The following is a 21,402-nucleotide window of genomic DNA, read 5'->3' as shown; positions in this document are numbered from 1 at the left end:
GAGAGAGAGAAAGAGAGAGAGAGAGAGAGAGAGAGAGAGAGAGAGAGAGGGAGAGAGAGAGAGGAGAGAGAGAGAGAGAAAGAGAGAGAGAGAGAGAGAGAGAGAGAGAGAGAGAGAGAGAGAAGAGAGAGAGAGAAAGAGAGAGAGAGAGAGAGAGAGAGAGAGAGAGAGAGAGAGAGGAGAGAGAGAGAGAGAGAGAGAGAGGGAGAGAGAGAGAGGGAGAGAGAGAGAGAGAGAGGGAGAGAGAGAGAGAGAGAGAGTTTGTTATTGGAAACAAACTGCTGTTAAATGGTTTCTTTGTTCCTTTGCTTTAAGTAAATTCTCTCATTAAAAAACAGCAACAAACAAATCTGTATGACCCAGAGTGAGAGGAGGCAGGTCGCCAGGAACATGCTCACTCCACTCCCACCACATGCTGGGGAGAGATCTCTCCCTGTCTCTCTCGAATGGTGAAGTGGCTGTGCAAGTTCATCCAAAGACACATTATACACACTCAAATGATAAATAACACACATCGGCATGTACAGGAGCACACACAGAGACAGAGACAGAAACACACACACACACACAGACTGTAGTTTCAGCAGAAACTGGCTACGCTCCGTCAACAGGTGGAAAACAGCACAACATCGCAGTACAGCGGTGGCAAATGGAAAACAATGCACCCTTTCACTCCTCTAATTCTCTAGTGTGTGTGTGTACATTATGTGGTTGTGTATGTGGATTTTGTGTGGGAGGGTGCAATCTTCATTGTGTATGTGCACTTGCATATGTGTGTGTGAGCCTCTATTGAATAGCTGGTGGATGTTTGCCTACAGTATGTGAATGTGTGTATTACTGTAATAAGTGTGTGTGCATTTGTATGTATATTACCAGTTTTTTTTAAACTATTTTCTACATTGTAGAATAGTAGTGAGGACATCAAAACTATGAAATAACACATGGAATCATGTAGTAACCCAAAAAGGTTTAAACAAATCAAATTATGTTTGAGATTCTTCAAAGTAGCCACCCTTTGCCTTGATGACAGCTTTTAAAACTCTGGGCATTCTCAACCAGCTTCATGAGGTAGTCACCTGGAATGCATTTCAATTTAACAGGTTTGCCTTGTTCAAAGTTAACTTGTGGAATTTATTTCCTTCTTAGTGCGTTTGAGACAATCAGTTGTGTTGTGACAAGGTAGGGGTGGTATACAGAAGATAGCCCTATTTGGTCAAATAAGCAAAGAGAATCGACAGTCCATCATTACTTTAAGACACGAAGGTCAGTCAATCTGGAAAACTTCAAGAACTTTGAATGTTTATTCAAGTGCAGTAGCAAAAACCATCAAGCACTATGATGAAACTGGCTCTCATGAGGACCGCCACAGGAAAGGAAGACTCAGAGTTACCTCTGCTGCAGAGGATAAGTTCATTAGATTCGCCAGCCTCAGAAATTGCAGCTAAAATAATTGCTTCACAGAGTTCAAGTAACAGACATCAACTGTTCAGAGGAGACTGCGTGAATCAGGCCTTCATGGTCGAATTGCTGCAAAGAAACCACTACTGAAGTATACATATAAGAAGAAGAGACTTGCTTGGGCCACGAAATACGAGCAATGGACACATTAGACTGGTGGAAATCTGTCCTTTGGTCTGATGAGTCCAAATGTGAGATTTTTGGTTTCAACCACCGTGTCTTTGTGAGACGCAGAGTAGGTGAACGGATTATCTCCCCACGTGTGGTTCCCACCGTGAAGCATGGAGGAGGAGGTGTGATGGTGATTTGCTGGTGACACTGTCAGTGATTTATTTAGAATTCAAGGCACACTTAACCAGCATGGCTACCACAGCATTCTGCAGTGTTACGCCATCCCATCTGGTTTGCACTTAGTGTGACTATCATTTGTTTTTCAACAGGACAATGACCCAAAACACACCTCCAGGCTGTGTAAGTGCTATTTGAGATGGTATGGGATATGTTGGACCGCAGAGTGAATGAAAAGCAGCCAACAAGTGCTCAGCATATGTGGGATCTCCTTCAAGACTGTTGGAAAAGCATTCCTCATGAAGCTGGTTGAGAGAATGCCAAGAGTGTGCAAAGCTGTCAGCAAGGCAAAGGGTGGCTACTTTGAAGAATTTCAAATATAAAATACATTTTGAGTTGTTTAACACTTTTGGTTACTACATGACTCCATATGTGTTATTTCATAGTTGTGATGTCTTCAATATTATTCTACAATCTCAAAAATAGTAAAAAATAAAGAAAAAACCCTTGAATAAGTAGTTGTGTCCAAACCTTTGACCGGTACTGTATGTATACATGTATACACCACAACCCTGAAAGTGACACTCATTCAACAGCTCGCCAATAAATCCACATCAACATCCCAATCAATGCAAACATCAGCAATTTTCACATGTTAAAACCCCGAGCGTGTGTCTCATCACTCACAGAGGGGTAAATAAACATAGGTCTGTACAGTCAAGACAGAGACAGGCTAGATTAACGGCAGCCATATTTTACGCTGACACCCCTTGGGCAGGTAAACAAGACCGTTGCCAGCAGGAGCAGAGGAGAGACGAGGCTACAGGAACTCTTTCATAAGAAACTTGTTTATGCTGTCTGTCTGTTGACGGCTCTTAGAGGAGTGGGAACCATGATGGACCGTTAAACGCTTCCACTGGCTTATAATGGCTTCCATTCACGAGGTCATTTTTGCTGCTTTTCAACGTGCTTCACATTTAGGTGGTTGGGGGTGTGGGGAGTAGGACCAGGACGATACAGGTATTGAAATATTTTGTCTGCGGCTGACATGAAAATACAAAAGCAGACCAAACTATTTGGTCCTTTAAAAATCTGCTCTATGTAAAAAAAATAGTGTGTCTTTTATACATTTACATACATTACATTTAAGTCATTTAGCAGACGCTCTTATCCAGAGCGACTTACAAATTGGTGCATTCACCTTATGACATCCAGTGGAACAGCCACTTTACAATAGTGCATCTAAATCTTTTAAGGGGGGGGGGGGGGTGAGAAGGATTACTTTATCCTATCCTAGGTATTCCTTAAAGAGGTGGGGTTTCAGGTGTCTCCGGAAGGTGGTGATTGACTCCGCTGTCCTGGCGTCGTGAGGGAGTTTGTTCCACCATTGGGGAGCCAGAGCAGCGAACAGTTTTGACTGGGCTGAGCGGGAACTGTACTTCCTCAGTGGTAGGGAGGCGAGCAGGCCAGATGTGGATGAACGCAGTGCCCTTGTTTGGGTGTAGGGCATGATCAGAGCCTGGAGGTACTGAGGTGCCGTTCCCCTCACAGCTCCGTAGGCAAGCACCATGGTCTTGTAGCGGATGCGAGCTTGGAAGCCAGTGGAGAGAGAGGAGGAGCGGGGTGACGTGAGAGAACTTGGGAAGGTTGAACACCAGACGGGCTGCGGCGTTCTGGATGAGTTGTAGGGGTTTAATGGCACAGGCAGGGAGCCCAGCCAACAGCGAGTTGCAGTAATCCAGACGGGAGATGACAAGTGCCTGGATTAGGACCTGCGCCGCTTCCTGTGTGAGGCAGGGTCGTACTCTGCGGATGTTGTAGAGCATGAACCTACAGGAACGGGCCACCGCCTATACAGTAGCTTGGAGAATAAATCAATGTCAATGGATGACAACATATTGTGTTCTATAGTTGTAACATATTGTGTTCTATAGTTGTAACATATTGTGTTCTATAGTTGTAACATATCGTGTTCTATAGTTGTAACATACTGTGTTCTATAGTTGTAACATACTGTGTTCTATAGTTGTAACATATTGTGTTCTATAGTTGTAACATATTGTGTTCTATGGTTGTAACATATTGTGTTCTATAGTTGTAACACATGGTGTTCTATGGTTGTAACATATTGTGTTCTATAGTTGTAACATATTGTGTTCTATAGTTGTAACACATGGTGTTCTATGGTTGTAACATATTGTGTTCTATAGTTGTAACATATTGTGTTCTATAGTTGTAACATATTGTGTTCTATAGTTATAACATATTGTGTTCTATAGCTGTAACATACTGTGTTCTATAGTTCTAACATATCGTGTTCTATAGTTGTAACATATTGTGTTCTATAGTTGTAACATATTGTGTTCTATAGTTGTAACATATTGTGTTCTATAGTTATAACATATTGTGTTCTATAGCTGTAACATACTGTGTTCTATAGTTCTAACATATTGTGTTCTATAGTTGTAACATACTGTGTTCTATAGTTGTAACATACTGTGTTCTATAGTTGTAACATATTGTGTTCTATAGTTGTAACATACTGTGTTCTATAGTTGTAACACATGGTGTTCTATGGTTGTAACATATTGTGTTCTATAGTTGTAACATATTGTGTTCTATAGTTGTAACACATGGTGTTCTATGGTTGTAACATATTGTGTTCTATAGTTGTAACATATTGTGTTCTATAGTTGTAACATATTGTGTTCTATAGTTATAACATATTGTGTTCTATAGCTGTAACATACTGTGTTCTATAGTTCTAACATATTGTGTTCTATAGTTGTAACATATTGTGTTCTATAGTTGTAACATACTGTGTTCTATAGTTCTATATTGTGTTCTATAGTTGTAACATATTGTGTTCTATAGTTGTGTATCATATTGTGTTCTATAGTTCTAACATATTGTGTTCTATAGCTGTAACATACTGTGTTCTATGGTTGTAACATATTGTGTTCTATAGTTGTAACACATGGTGTTCTATGGTTGTAACATATTGTGTTCTATAGTTGTAACATATTGTGTTCTATAGTTGTAACACATGGTGTTCTATGGTTGTAACATATTGTGTTCTATAGTTGTAACATATTGTGTTCTATAGTTGTAACATATTGTGTTCTATAGTTATAACATATTGTGTTCTATAGCTGTAACATACTGTGTTCTATAGTTCTAACATATCGTGTTCTATAGTTGTAACATATTGTGTTCTATAGTTGTAACATATTGTGTTCTATAGTTGTAACATATTGTGTTCTATAGTTATAACATATTGTGTTCTATAGCTGTAACATACTGTGTTCTATAGTTCTAACATATTGTGTTCTATAGTTGTAACATACTGTGTTCTATAGTTGTAACATACTGTGTTCTATAGTTGTAACATATTGTGTTCTATAGTTGTAACATATTGTGTTCTATAGTTGTAACACATGGTGTTCTATGGTTGTAACATATTGTGTTCTATAGTTGTAACATATTGTGTTCTATAGTTGTAACATATTGTGTTCTATAGTTATAACATATTGTGTTCTATAGTTGTAACATATATTGTGTTCTATAGTTGTAACATATTGTGTTCTATAGTTGTAACATATTGTGTTCTATAGTTGTAACATATTGTGTTCTATAGTTATAACATATTGTGTTCTATAGCTGTAACATACTGTGTTCTATAGTTCTAACATATTGTGTTCTATAGTTGTAACTACTGTGTTCTATAGTTGTAACATACTGTGTTCTATAGTTGTAACATATTGTGTTCTATAGTTGTAACATACTGTGTTCTATAGTTGTAACACATGGTGTTCTATGGTTGTAACATATTGTGTTCTATAGTTGTAACATATTGTGTTCTATAGTTGTAACACATGGTGTTCTATGGTTGTAACATATTGTGTTCTATAGTTGTAACATATTGTGTTCTATAGTTGTAACATATTGTGTTCTATAGTTATAACATATTGTGTTCTATAGCTGTAACATACTGTGTTCTATAGTTCTAACATATTGTGTTCTATAGTTGTAACATATTGTGTTCTATAGTTGTAACATACTGTGTTCTATAGTTCTAACATATTGTGTTCTATAGTTGTACATATTGTGTTCTATAGTTGTGTATCATATTGTGTTCTATAGTTCTAACATATTGTGTTCTATAGCTGTAACATACTGTGTTCTATAGTTGTAACATATTGTGTTCTATAGTTGTAACATATTGTGTTCTATAGTTCTAACATATTGTGTTCTATAGCTGTAACATACTGTGTTCTATAGTTCTAACATATTGTGTTCTATAGTTCTAACATATTGTGTTCTATAGTTGTAACATATTGTGTTCTATAGTTCTAACATATTGTGTTCTATAGTTGTAACATATTGTGTTCTATAGTTATAACATATTGTGTTCTATAGCTGTAACATACTGTGTTCTATAGTTCTAACATATTGTGTTCTATAGTTCTAACATATTGTGTTCTATAGTTGTAACATATTGTGTTCTATAGTTCTAACATATTGTGTTCTATAGTTGTAACATATTGTGTTCTATAGTTATAACATATTGTGTTCTATAGCTGTAACATACTGTGTTCTATAGTTCTAACATATTGTGTTCTATAGTTATAACATATTGTGTTCTACAGCTGTAACGTACTGTGTTCTATAGCTGTAACATACTGTGTTCTATAGCTGTAACATGCTGTGTTCTATAGTTCTAACATATTGTGTTCTATAGTTATAACATATTGTGTTCTATAGCTGTAACATACTGTGTTCTATAGTTCTAACATATTGTGTTCTATAGTTGTAACATATTGTGTTCTATAGTTGTAACATATTGTGTTCTATAGTTCTAACATATTGTGTTCTATAGCTGTAACATACTGTGTTCTATAGTCCTAACATATTGTGTTCTATAGTTCTAACATATTGTGTTCTATAGTTGTAACATATTGTGTTCTATAGTTGTAACATATTGTGTTCTATAGCTGTAACATACTGTGTTCTATAGTTCTAACATATTGTGTTCTATAGTTCTAACATATTGTGTTCTATAGTTGTAACATATTGTGTTCTATAGTTCTAACATATTGTGTTCTATAGTTGTAACATATTGTGTTCTATAGTTCTAACATATTGTGTTCTATAGTTGTAACATATTGTGTTCTATAGTTGTAACATATTGTGTTCTATAGTTGTAACATATTGTGTTCTATAGCTGTAACATACTGTGTTCTATAGTTGTAACATATTGTGTTCTATAGTTCTAACATATTGTGTTCTATAGTTCTAACATATTGTGTTCTATAGTTGTAACATATTGTGTTCTATAGCTGTAACATACTGTGTTCTATAGTTGTAACATATTGTGTTCTATAGTTCTAACATATTGTGTTCTATAGTTCTAACATATTGTGTTCTATAGTTGTAACATATTGTGTTCTATAGCTGTAACATACTGTGTTCTATAGTTGTAACATATTGTGTTCTATAGCTGTAACATACTGTGTTCTATAGTTCTAACATATTGTGTTCTATAGTTCTAACATATTGTGTTCTATAGTTGTAACATATTGTGTTCTATAGCTGTAACATACTGTGTTCTATAGTTGTAACATATTGTGTTCTATAGTTCTAACATATTGTGTTCTATAGTTGTAACATATTGTGTTCTATAGTTATAACATATTGTGTATTTTATACAGTAGCTTGGAGAATAAATCAATGTGACTGGATGACGACATATTGTGTTCTATAGTTGTAACATATTGTGTTCTATAGCTGTAACATACTGTGTTCTATAGTTGTAACATATTGTGTTCTATAGTTCTAACATATTGTGTTCTATAGTTGTAACATATTGTGTTCTATAGTTCTAATATATTGTGTATTTTATACAGTAGCTTGGAGAATAAATCAATGTGACTGGATGACAACATATTGTGTTCTATAGTTGTAACATATTGTGTTCTATAGTTGTAACATATTGTGTTCTATAGTTGTAACATATTGTGTTCTATAGTTGTAACATATTGTGTTCTATAGTTGTAACATATTGTGTTCTATAGTTATAACATATTGTGTTCTATAGCTGTAACATACTGTGTTCTATAGTTCTAACATATTGTGTTCTATAGTTGTAACATACTGTGTTCTATAGTTGTAACATACTGTGTTCTATAGTTGTAACATATTGTGTTCTATAGTTGTAACATATTGTGTTCTATAGTTGTAACACATGGTGTTCTATGGTTGTAACATATTGTGTTCTATAGTTGTAACATATTGTGTTCTATAGTTGTAACATATTGTGTTCTATAGTTATAACATATTGTGTTCTATAGCTGTAACATACTGTGTTCTATAGTTCTAACATATCGTGTTCTATAGTTGTAACATATTGTGTTCTATAGTTGTAACATATTGTGTTCTATAGTTGTAACATATTGTGTTCTATAGTTATAACATATTGTGTTCTATAGCTGTAACATACTGTGTTCTATAGTTCTAACATATTGTGTTCTATAGTTGTAACATACTGTGTTCTATAGTTGTAACATACTGTGTTCTATAGTTGTAACATATTGTGTTCTATAGTTGTAACATACTGTGTTCTATAGTTGTAACACATGGTGTTCTATGGTTGTAACATATTGTGTTCTATAGTTGTAACATATTGTGTTCTATAGTTGTAACACATGGTGTTCTATGGTTGTAACATATTGTGTTCTATAGTTGTAACATATTGTGTTCTATAGTTGTAACATATTGTGTTCTATAGTTATAACATATTGTGTTCTATAGCTGTAACATACTGTGTTCTATAGTTCTAACATATTGTGTTCTATAGTTGTAACATATTGTGTTCTATAGTTGTAACATACTGTGTTCTATAGTTCTAACATATTGTGTTCTATAGTTGTAACATATTGTGTTCTATAGTTGTGTATCATATTGTGTTCTATAGTTCTAACATATTGTGTTCTATAGCTGTAACATACTGTGTTCTATAGTTGTAACATATTGTGTTCTATAGTTGTAACATATTGTGTTCTATAGTTGTAACATATTGTGTTCTATAGTTCTAACATATTGTGTTCTATAGCTGTAACATACTGTGTTCTATAGTTCTAACATATTGTGTTCTATAGTTCTAACATATTGTGTTCTATAGTTGTAACATATTGTGTTCTATAGTTCTAACATATTGTGTTCTATAGTTGTAACATATTGTGTTCTATAGCTGTAACATACTGTGTTCTATAGTTCTAACATATTGTGTTCTATAGTTCTAACATATTGTGTTCTATAGTTGTAACATATTGTGTTCTATAGTTCTAACATATTGTGTTCTATAGTTGTAACATATTGTGTTCTATAGTTATAACATATTGTGTTCTATAGCTGTAACATACTGTGTTCTATAGTTCTAACATATTGTGTTCTATAGTTATAACATATTGTGTTCTACAGCTGTAACGTACTGTGTTCTATAGCTGTAACATACTGTGTTCTATAGCTGTAACATGCTGTGTTCTATAGTTCTAACATATTGTGTTCTATAGTTATAACATATTGTGTTCTATAGCTGTAACATACTGTGTTCTATAGTTCTAACATATTGTGTTCTATAGTTGTAACATATTGTGTTCTATAGTTGTAACATATTGTGTTCTATAGTTCTAACATATTGTGTTCTATAGCTGTAACATACTGTGTTCTATAGTCCTAACATATTGTGTTCTATAGTTCTAACATATTGTGTTCTATAGTTGTAACATATTGTGTTCTATAGTTGTAACATATTGTGTTCTATAGCTGTAACATACTGTGTTCTATAGTTCTAACATATTGTGTTCTATAGTTCTAACATATTGTGTTCTATAGTTGTAACATATTGTGTTCTATAGTTCTAACATATTGTGTTCTATAGTTGTAACATATTGTGTTCTATAGTTCTAACATATTGTGTTCTATAGTTGTAACATATTGTGTTCTATAGTTGTAACATATTGTGTTCTATAGTTGTAACATATTGTGTTCTATAGCTGTAACATACTGTGTTCTATAGTTGTAACATATTGTGTTCTATAGTTCTAACATATTGTGTTCTATAGTTCTAACATATTGTGTTCTATAGTTGTAACATATTGTGTTCTATAGCTGTAACATACTGTGTTCTATAGTTGTAACATATTGTGTTCTATAGTTCTAACATATTGTGTTCTATAGTTCTAACATATTGTGTTCTATAGTTGTAACATATTGTGTTCTATAGCTGTAACATACTGTGTTCTATAGTTGTAACATATTGTGTTCTATAGCTGTAACATACTGTGTTCTATAGTTCTAACATATTGTGTTCTATAGTTCTAACATATTGTGTTCTATAGTTGTAACATATTGTGTTCTATAGCTGTAACATACTGTGTTCTATAGTTGTAACATATTGTGTTCTATAGTTCTAACATATTGTGTTCTATAGTTGTAACATATTGTGTTCTATAGTTATAACATATTGTGTATTTTATACAGTAGCTTGGAGAATAAATCAATGTGACTGGATGACGACATATTGTGTTCTATAGTTGTAACATATTGTGTTCTATAGCTGTAACATACTGTGTTCTATAGTTGTAACATATTGTGTTCTATAGTTCTAACATATTGTGTTCTATAGTTGTAACATATTGTGTTCTATAGTTCTAATATATTGTGTATTTTATACAGTAGCTTGGAGAATAAATCAATGTGACTGGATGACAACATATTGTGTTCTATAGTTGTAACATATTGTGTTCTATAGTTGTAACATATTGTGTTCTATAGTTCTAACATATTGTGTTCTATAGTTGTAACATATTGTGTTCTATAGTTCTAATATATTGTGTATTTTATACAGTAGCTTGGAGAATAAATCAATGTGACTGGATGACAACATATTGTGTTCTATAGTTCTAACATATTGTGTTCTATAGTTGTAACATATTGTGTTCTATAGTTCTAATATATTGTGTATTTTATACAGTAGCTTGGAGAATAAATCAATGTGACTGGATGACAACATATAATGATGTTTGTTTCCAACATTGGGGCTGTTTTCCTAAAGAAGTTAAAAACCGCTTCGCGTTTCGTTTCCTTGCCACGATAATAACGAGTATCGCAATACTGGTATCGTCCCAGCCCTATCGGGGAGGTCACCTGACCTACCTAGCACAGAACTTTGAAGGACCCAACTAGGTGTTGCATGGTACCCATTTTGTAACATAATGTTCTATATACATTCGATTGACACAGTTGGGAACATAGGACTCTTTTAGTAGCTCTGTGGGACTTTCTTTTGCTCAGATATGCACTGATTTCAGGTCAGCTCTGTCCACCCCCATCACAACCTGAACAGTTCATTTAAACCCTTAACAACTCGTTTATAATCAGTTCTCTCTACCCACAGCCTTAACCCTCTCTATTATAAACATAACAACAAAACTGTCCCCATGCCAGTTCTTAATTTAACAACACAAAACCACACTCACCTCAACCGTCAAATAGAGGGGATGCTGGTGCCTGAGCTAATCATGGCCTTTCACACCCAAACCACTGTAGGAATGATATCCAATCAGATGCCAGAATGACCACAAGCGTAAACATACATTGAGGGCAAATGTGTTGCTGGAATGAAGCAACCCATTGTAACGTGTCAAATGGTCATAATGCACGTCAAATAAAGTTGGATTTGATTAAAAGCCATGAACTCCATTCCACTGACATCACCCCCATCTGCCTATACCAGAGAGGACAAAATATGGCACTTTTTGACCACCAACGCAATTATAACCACAATCCACTAACCTTAACAGAAACCATTTACCCTTACTTCTATATTAAATAAATGAAGAAAAAAAACAAATAAATAGTTCATGTACCAGGTCATCTTCATTGACAATATTGCCACTTGTGTCAGATCCTTTCTAGCATGGCTTTCTAGCATGGCTTTCTAACATGGCTTTCTAGCATGGCTTTCTAACATGGCTTTCTAGCATGGCTTTCTAACATGGCTTTCTAACATGGTTTTCTAGCATGGCTTTCTAACATGGCTTTCTAACATGGCTTTCTAGCATGGCTTTCTAACATGGCTTTCTAACATGGTTTTCTAGCATGGCTTTCTAACATGGCTTTCTAACATGGTTTTCTAGCATGGCCTTCTAACATGGCTTTCTAGCATGGCTTTCTAACATGGTTTTCTAGCGTGACTTTCTAGCATGGCTTTCAAGCATGGCTTTCTACCAACAGTCTATCAACAGCCTCATGCCAAGTCCTGAGAGGAATGTGTACACAGAATATGGGCACTGTTATGTTGCAGTTACACAGTTGGATTGGCTAGAATGTCTTTCAGTGTGACTGACTGTACTTTTTGAAATGGAAACTACAGAAGCTGACACTGACCCTGTGTGGGTCTAACCAATGGAGAGGGTTTTCTTTTGCCTTTCTTCTTCACAACACAGTCATCTAGTTCATGCAGCGGTCATTGGCAATATAATGGTGCGGCTATGTCTTCCTATTGTGCTCTCTAACGCAACACAGCACTCTGTTATATAACAGGTCCAGTCATTCCAACCATATTGAGTGTGGGCTTGTGTCTCAACCCCAGCATGAATTGTGCCCAGACACACTGTTGTGTAGGCATATTTACAGAAGCCTAATGTCAATAAGACCCCCTTTGACCCGAACATAATAGTCTTTTTCCTCTAGAACTGCTACCTTCATGGTTGAAAACGGAGCCTTTGTAAAAGTAAAGGATACATTTCTTTGTCCTCCAACACCAACTCTCCATTTCTCTCTCTCTCTCTCTCTCTCTCTCTCTCTCTCTCTCTCTCTCTCTCTCTCTCCATTTCTCTCTCTCTCCATTTCTCTCTCTCTCTCTCTCCATTTCTGTCTCCATCTCTCTCTCTCTCTTTCTCTTTCTCTCTCTCTCTCTCTCTCTCTCTCTCTCTCTCTCTCTCTCTCCCTCTCTCTCTCAGGTTTGATTATCAGGAGCTGCTCCACAACTCCACCTTCTGCCTGGTTCCCCGGGGTCGTCGCCTGGGCTCCTTTCGCTTCCTAGAGTCTTTACAGGTAGGATGCCAAATACGGATCACAATGCACTAGCATGGTCCTAGAAGAATGCCAAATACTGCACCCAATACGCTAGCCTGGTCCCAGAGATATGTGACCTGCTTGTGCTGTCTTGTCAACTCCTATGACCAACTCCTGGGACCAGGCTACGAGTACGAATCCACCTCAGAACTATCAAGATGATGGATTTGACGTGGATCGTGTTAGCTATTAGCAGTCATAGCCACACCCTGCCCAACTATCGGATGAATATCCTTATGTTCTGTTCTACCGTGTACAATTTAAGGTTAACACTTAGGATGGTGTTGACTGATTTGCGATAAGAAATAAAATATATATATATTTGGAAAGTATAACATTGAAAGGGTTTACCTTTCATCAAACTCTGCTTCAATAAACCATGTAGTTCATGAAATAATGGTCTTGGACAGACTGTGTGGAATTACCACCCACGTTGATGTTTTGGCGAAGGAGCTGTCTTGATGGTTTTTACCTACCAATAAACCTCACAGACTCTTGTGTTCCATGCCCATCTCTCTCTCGGAGTCTCTCAATGGTCCGGAAGCTTCCATAGGGTTGCCAGCCTGCCACACTGCTGATCTGAGCTGAATGGGTAAATCCACTGAACGCGGGGCTTGGCAGGGAAGCTCACTCTCACACAGCTAACTCACTCCTCCTCCATACTCACTCCCCCGCTCTCTCTCTCCCTCCTTCTCCCTCTGTTTCTCTTCCCTCTCTCCCTCCTTCTCCCTCTGTTTCTCTTCTCTCTCTCCCTCCTTCTCCCTCTGTTTCTCTTCCCTCTCTCCCTCCTTCTCCCTCTGTTTCTCTTCCCTCTCCCTCCTTCTCCCTCTGTTTCTCTTCTCTCTCTCCCTCCTCCCTCTGTTTCTCTTCCCTCTCTCTCTCCTTCTCCCTCTGTTTCTCTTCTCTCTCTCCCTCCTTCTCCCTCTGTTTCTCTTCCCTCTCTTCCTCTTGTCTCCTTTGCTTTTCCATTTAGGCCAGTCTGAGATTTGTAAGATCTCCTTTTCTCGTCGTGCCAGCCCAAGCCCACAAAAGAATGTGCAATTACCCGTGTGGTATGAAACTTACTGCCAGCGTTCCAACTCTCGGTGCATACACTCCTGCGGGGGCACACACACACGGACAAATGCCTGAGTACACACACACACACACACACACACACACACACACACACACACACACACACACACACACACACACACACACACACACACACACACACACACACACACACACACACACACACACACTACCCCTGATGCTCCTCTCTTCATCTCCCAATGCAAACAACCAATAAACAACAACACACATATTCCCACATGCTGAGCACTGGGATGCAGTCAGAGGAATGCTTCTTAGTCAGTCCGCCTCAAAGCAGCCCATCTCTGGGGAAGTGGCTCAGGCGAGCCCCAGACTTCACGTCAACTCTGGAGGCCTCAACCCTGTTACCTGGAGCGTAGCCTAGTGTATCTTAGCGTTGTCTACATGGCTGCCTGAGTAAGGGCCAGTCTCTGGTGAGGCAACTAGTGAAGCTTCAGACCGCCAGAGGGGGAAGTCATCTGATATCAGTCTGAAGCTGGTTCTGGCTGCTCTCCTGTGATTTAATTAGAAAAAGAAATAAAACCAACAGCCAGGACCGCAGCAGAGAGAGAAGGAGAGAGCTGAAAAAAGAAAAGTACAACAACATCAAAAACCCGGCTGTCAGTAAACAAGGGGATATGGCAACATCAAACTGTTATCCCCCCTCCTCTCCCCATTTCTCTCCTACTCCCTCCCTCTCTCCATCCTCCCTGTGGAGTGTACTTAATTAGCAGACTAGGAGTTTGTTAAATCGGTGTGTGTGTGAAGGAGTGAGTGACGCAGCAGAAGTTTTGTCTCTTTCTCTCTAGGGCCACAAAGGGCTCCTGGGACTGGCAAGATAGTAGCTGTGCCCCGTGCAACCTCCCCAAGAGAGTGTCTCACACACACACTGCGTCATTGATTTCATTATCTTCTCAGACTGCCTTATTGAAGTACCACCTGCTAGTATACGGTGCTATGTGTCAGAGACGAAGACTGGAAATCTAGACAACATATATTTTTTTTTATTGAACGTCTATCACAAGCAGAGCACATGGACAACGGTAGCATTACCAATTACCCTGTCCGTTTGCCTGTCTTTGTCCACTTGTCACACTGACTCAGCCTTTCTCCTTCTGTTTCCTCTCTCTCTCTCTCTCTCTCTCTCTCTCTCTCTCTCTCTCTCTCTCTCTCTCTCTCTCTCTCTCTCTCTCTCTCTCTCTCTCTCTCTCTCTCTCTCTCTCTCTCTCTCTCTCTCTCTCTCTCTCTCTCTCTCTCTCTCTCTCTCTCTCTCTCTCTCTCTCTCTCTCTCTCTCTCTCTCTCTCTCTCTCTCTCTCTCTCTCCGTCTAGGCGGCGTGTATTCCAGTGTTGCTCAGTAATGGTTGGGAGCTGCCCTTCTCTGATGTCATCCAGTGGAACCAGGCTGTCATAGAGGGAGATGAGAGATTGCTACTGCAGGTAACACGCGCCGTAACATGCGCCTGGAAGCAATACTGTTTGAACCCAGTTGATACAGGAAATAACCTGACATCCAGCTAGCTAATGAACTGAGAGACAAAATAACATTTTTGGAAAGGACGAATTATGAAATTGAAATTCAAAATGGATTTGACCCAAAACAACGTTAGGCCGCAATGTGCACACACACACACACACACACACACACACACACACACACACACACACACACACACACACACACACACACACACACACACACACACACACACACACACACACGCTCGCATGTACGCACGCGCGCACACACTCTTTCCTCTCCCTCATATACTCTGACCACCCACAAGTATACACACACACACACACACACACACACACACACACACACACGCCCCGGGGTTAGGGATGTGGAAATTGAGTTTTGAGGGAATAAAGCTGGTGACGGGAGGTTGAACGAGGCCAAGCACATCAGAGAGACAGGATATCATTGAGGGGTGAATCTCTCAATGTGAGAGAGGAGACGGGAAAGGAGGAGGGAGGCCCTTTGCTTCCTCAGATTCCAATCATTAGAAGACCTGCTATAGACTAGGTTCTAGGGGAGTCAACCGGCTCCCCGACTGGCCTTTAAACATCACTGTAGAAGATGCAGACTTCCCTGCTAGGCTAACTTGATTTAATCATAATCAAATCACATGGGCATTTAGCAGATGTTTTTATTGAAAGTAATCGCCAGTTGTAGACTTACAGACTAGGCGAGTCAACTGGGTATATATTTACTCCTTCTCTAGCTAGCTGACACATTCATGGTATTTAGTTTAGGAGAGTGAACGGGGTGAGTGTGGGCTATTTTCATTTGGTGCCAAGGGCGTGACCCCCTTTATTTTCCTCCAGTACAGCGTAGTGTCATCACGTAACTAGCCTGAAATGTTGGTCTTCATGTAAACCGTGTGTGAAGTAAGAGTCCTACCTCTGATGGAAGTAGTCTGCGCTATAGACCCGGCTAGGTGAGCTAGGATAGCTGCTGGGCACCTGTCCTGAACCCTAGCTCTCCCTCTGACAAAATAATACCCTTTGTAGTGGATTTTCCTCTGGCTGGGATGAAATAATGTAGCTAGTGTCAGATCTGTCTTCGTCAATAGTACGGGTTATTGACTGTCAGAGCGGGTTGAGTCGAAAATAAACTGTTAGGGGCTGTTTCGGTGGTTCAAAGGGTTTACAAACTTTCAGGTAAAAATGGAGCATTATACTGTAGGAAACAGCTACATTTCATGCTGATGGTTTTATCCTGTTAAATACGTGATTGACCTTGTCTGCTATTCCCTCCCTTTTCTTTATCTATCACCCTCGCTCTCTCTACCCTCCTATCCTCTCTCTCACCTTCCACCTTCCCTCTCTCCCTCCTTCCCTCGCTCTCAACTTCCACCCTCTCTCTCTACCCTCCTATCCTCTCTCTCACCTTCCACCTTCCCTCTCTCCCTCCTTCCCTCGCTCTCAACTTCCACCCTCGCTCTCTCTACCCTCCTATCCTCTCTCTCACCTTCCACTTTCCCTCTCTCCCTCCTTCCCTCGCTCTCAACTTCCACCCTCGCTCTCTCTACCCTCCTATCCTCTCTCTCACCTTCCACCTTCCCTCTCTCCCTCCTTCCCTCGCTCTCAACTTCCACCCTCGCTCTCTCTACCCTCCTATCCTCTCTCTCACCTTCCACTTTCCCTCTCTCCCTCCTTCCCCTCGCTCTCAACTTCCACCCTCGCTCTCTCCCTCCCCCTTCCCTCCTATCCTCTCTCTCACCTTCCACCCTCTTCCCTCTCTCTCCCTCCTCCTCCCCTCGCTCCCTCCCCCTCTTCCACCCTCCCTCTCTCCCTCCTCCCTCCCTCTCTCCCTCCTTCCTCCTCCTCCCTCCCTCCCTCCCTCCCTCCCTCCCCTTCCTCCCTCCCTCCCCCCTCCCTCCCTCCCTCCCTCCCTCCCTCCCCCTCCCTCCCTCCCTCCCCCCTCCCTCCCTCCCTCCCTCCCTCCCTCCCTCCCTTCTCCTCCTCCTCCTCCCCCTCCCTCCCTCCCTCCCTCCCTCCCTCCTCCCTCTCTCCCTCCTCCTCCCCTCCTTCCTCTCTCCCTCCCTCCCTCCCTCCTCCTCCCCTCCCTCCCTCCCTCTCTCCCTCCTTCCTCCTCCTCCTCCCCTCCCTCCCCTCTCTCCCTCCCCCTCCCTCCCTCCCTCCTCCCTCCCCTCCCTCCCTCCCTCCCCTCCCTCCCTCCCTCCCTCCCTCCCTCCCTCCCTCCCTCCCTCTCTCCCTCCTCCTCCCCCCCTCCCTTCCTCTCTCCCTCCCTCCCTCCCTCCTCCTCCCCTCCCTCCCTCCCTCTCTCCCTCCTTCCTCCTCCTCCTCCCCTCCCTCCCTCTCTCCCTCCCTCCCTCCCTCCCTCCCTCCCTCCCTCCCTCCCTCCCTCCCTCCCTCCCTCCCTCCCTCCCTCCCTCCCTCCCTCCTCCTCTCTCTCCCCAGGTCCCCTCTACAGTGCATGCGGTGGGAAATGAGCGAGTCCTAGCTCTGAGGCAGCGGACCCAGATGCTATGGGATGCCTACTTCTCCTCCGTGGACAAGATAGTCCTCACCACACTGGAGGTAGCTGATAAGGAGTGTAGGGTCATTAGGCACCAAACGGGAGGAAACGTACTGAAACAGGGAAGGACTATCTGGACCTTGTCCAATAAGAAATGCCTGTTTTTAGTTTTCTGTTTAAAAATGTTTTGCTACCTGAGGGAGAGATGGATTCACCTCATGTTCAATTGTATGGGATTGGATTGGATGTTTTGTTCTTGTACTGACGCCAGCTGGTCAAAGTGAGGAAGTGCATGTACTTAAGCAACAGATAACTGCATTTGTATTCTTGAGGTGATTACTTCAGTTTTACACACACACACTTGGCCAGCCCACATGATCATAGATAATTATGGTTTGAACATATGGGTACTTCAGGGTGTTCTAACAGATTAACATACGTAGCTCCCCTCAATCCACACCTTGTCATATCTCTCTCTCTCTCCCCCATCTCTCTCTCTCTCTCTCTCTCTCCCATCTCTCTCTCTCTCTCTCTCTCTCCCCCATCTCTCCCTCTCTCCCCCATCTCTCTCTCTCTCTCTCTCTCTCTCTCTCTCCCCATCTCTCCCCCATCTCTCTCTCTCTCCCCATCTCTCTCTCTCTCTCTCTCTCTCTCTCTCTCTCTCTCTCTCTCTCTCTCTCTCTCTCTCTCTCTCTCTCTCTCTCTCTCTCAGATAATTAAGGACCGGGTTTTCTCTCACGTCTCCAGAAATAAGTACATGTGGAACGCCCTGCCAGGGGGCCTACTGGTCCTGCCAGAGTACTCCACACACCTGGCCCACTTCCCCTTCTATTACCTGAGCCTAGGTAAGGAACCACACCAAACTGGACTCGACCGGTTCTGACTAGTTCATACCTACCTCACTAGACTGGCTCATCCATATATCCTCTATAGCAGGGGTGTCAAAGTCAAATGGACGGAGGGCCAAATAAAAAATTTAGCTACAAGCCGAGGGCCGGACTGTTCGAATGTTCATTGAAAAATTTTTAAATGACGCATATAGTCTAGTGAACCTAATTGAACCTACTGAAAACCTAACAAATATATTCCAATATGATCAGATAAATAAAGCAATATTTTCTTATGGCTCTGTCAGTAATCTTTAATTTTCAACAGACACAAAAGACAAATTTCCTTTATATAAAAATCCCCATAACATGAACATTAAATGAAAGAAACCGGTATTCAAGGCACCATCAGTAGCCTATATTTTCTATTTTAGCAAAAGTGGGCTAAATTTACTTCAAAGAAAAAAACAATAATAGCAATTTTCTATCATCCACTCAACTGAAATATTTTTAAAATATAATTGGATTGAAATACAATAAAATAAAGTGCAAAAATCTATTAATCAAAAACAACACATTGTTTAAGGAGAAGTAACATGCAGTGAAAACAAATATTAAACTTTAACTTTTAAACTTGAACTGAGTAAAAACTCTAAATATGTGATTGCACAGTAATGTTCACTTGTTTGAGGTTGAGGGTGATACTTGGTGGTGTCCCATCTTTTCCACAAGTTCATCAATGTTCGGGGTAAGGCTCTGAGCTGAGGAAATCCTCAGAATTGAGTGGAGGTGTTCAGCAGTAAGTCGACTTCTGTGTGATGTTTTGTTCAAGTTCATCAAAGAAAACAGTTGTTCACACAGGTATGTGCTGCCAAACATAGACAACGTTTGAGCAGCCTGGATGCGCAGCTGGGGCATTGTGTCGGGAGGAAACGGGCGAACTCCGCAGCACCCACTGCCGCATATTTTGCCCTCAGTGCATCATTGCATTGGAGGTCAATCAACTCCATTTGGAGGTTTGGTGGTGAGCTTTCCACGTCAACAGCAAATGGGTTACCGAGCAGTTCCAACCTGCTTTTTGTGCTTCAAAGTCAGCAAATCGGCGTCGAAAGTCAGCGGCAAGCATACCTATTTTATCAGCCAACTGTGCGCTCGGGAACGCACTGGTAGAGAGCTTCTCTTTCATGGTCTGGCAGCTGGGAAAGTGGCTCAAATTTTCTTTCCGCATCTGCGTCTCCCACAGAGTCAGTTTGGTTTTAAATGCCTTCACTGTACTGTACATATCAGAGATGACACGATCCCGACCCTGCAGCTGCAAGTTCATTGCATTCAGATGACTCGTAATGTCACACAGAAAAGCCATTTCACACAGAAACATTTCGTCTCGGAGTTGTGTTGTGTCTTTCCCTTTGCTGTCCAAGAACAGACAAATCTCCTCACGAAGCTCGAAACATCTTTGAAGCACCTTTCCCTGGCTTAGCCATCGCACCTCTGTGTGATAAGGCAAATCACCATGCTCCGTTTCTAACTCCGTCAGAAATGCCTTGAACTGGCGGTGATTCAAACCTTTGGCTCTGATAAAGTTAACTGTGCGCGTGATGATGCTCATTACATGCTCCATTTTCAAGGCTTTACCGCACAACGCTTCCTGGTGTATGATACAATGATAAGCTGTCAGCTCACCTGTCGCGTTTTCCTCTTGCATCTTTTCCCGTATCTTCGCCACCAGTCCGCTCCTGTGTCCACACATCGCAGGTGCTCCGTCGGTTGTCAAACCCACGAGTTTTTCCCAAGGCAGCTCCATCTCATTTACACATCTTGACACCTCTTCATACAAATCATGCCCCGTAGTTGTGCCATGCATAGGACGTAAAGCCAAAAACTCCTCTGTCACGCTTAGGCTGGAGTCCACTCCGCGGATGAAAATTGACAACTGGGCAATGTCAGAAATGTCGGTGCTCTCATCCACAGCCAAGGAATATGCAATGAAATCTTTTCCCTTTTTCACAAGCTGCTCTTTTAGATTGATGGACAACTGGTCTACTCTCTCGGCAATGGTGTTTCTGCTCAGACTCACATTTAAAAAGAGTTGCCTTTTTCTGGGCAAACTTCGTCACAAACTTTAATCATGCAGTTTTTGATGAAATCCCCCTCCGTAAATGGCCGGGCTGATTTAGCGATCTCTTCTGCCAAAATAAAACTGGCCTTGACAGCAGCCTGGCCTTGTGATTTGGCTTTTTTGAACAGAGCCTGTCGAGATTTGAGGCCTCGTTTTAATTCCTCTGCCTTTTGTAGCCTTTGTTCCATGTCCATATTCTTGTTTTTGTCCGCGTGTTTCGTTTCATAATGTCGTCTCAGATTATACTCTTTCAGTACCGCCACACTTTCTCCACACAGAAGACACACAGGTTTTCCAGCTACCTCCGTGAACAAATACTCCGACTCCCACCTTGTTTGAAACCCCGGTTCTCAGTGTCCACCTTCCGTTTTGCCATTTTTGATGGGTATCTGAAAGTTAATTTTACTGTGATGCTGACAACTGCTGTGCCAATAAATATTGAAATGAAGCAGCCTACTGCTCGGTGCGTCACCGTTGCATTGTGGGAAATGTAGTATTGGTGCGTGTA

The 21,402-nt window shown here is 40.6% G+C and overlaps 1 protein-coding gene across 3 annotated transcripts in view; it reads left to right on the top strand.

Moving 5' to 3' along the window:
- LOC118397690 (exostosin-1c) overlaps positions 1-21,402 on the top strand; it is a 100,551-nt gene that overhangs the window by 75,412 nt on the left and 3,737 nt on the right. For all 3 annotated transcript variants that reach the window (XM_052470572.1, XM_052470571.1, XM_052470574.1), the window contains exons 3-6: positions 12,771-12,864; positions 15,293-15,400; positions 17,891-18,010; positions 18,661-18,793. In XM_052470572.1, the coding sequence (XP_052326532.1) occupies positions 12,771-12,864; positions 15,293-15,400; positions 17,891-18,010; positions 18,661-18,793 (455 nt within the window). The remainder of the gene's footprint in view (positions 1-12,770; positions 12,865-15,292; positions 15,401-17,890; positions 18,011-18,660; positions 18,794-21,402) is intronic.

This window comes from Oncorhynchus keta, chromosome 19 (assembly GCF_023373465.1).
Source record: "Oncorhynchus keta strain PuntledgeMale-10-30-2019 chromosome 19, Oket_V2, whole genome shotgun sequence".
Lineage (NCBI taxonomy): Eukaryota > Metazoa > Chordata > Actinopteri > Salmoniformes > Salmonidae > Oncorhynchus > Oncorhynchus keta.
The sequence above is the reverse complement of the archived record's forward strand: the minus strand, read 5'-3'. Positions and strand labels throughout refer to the sequence as shown.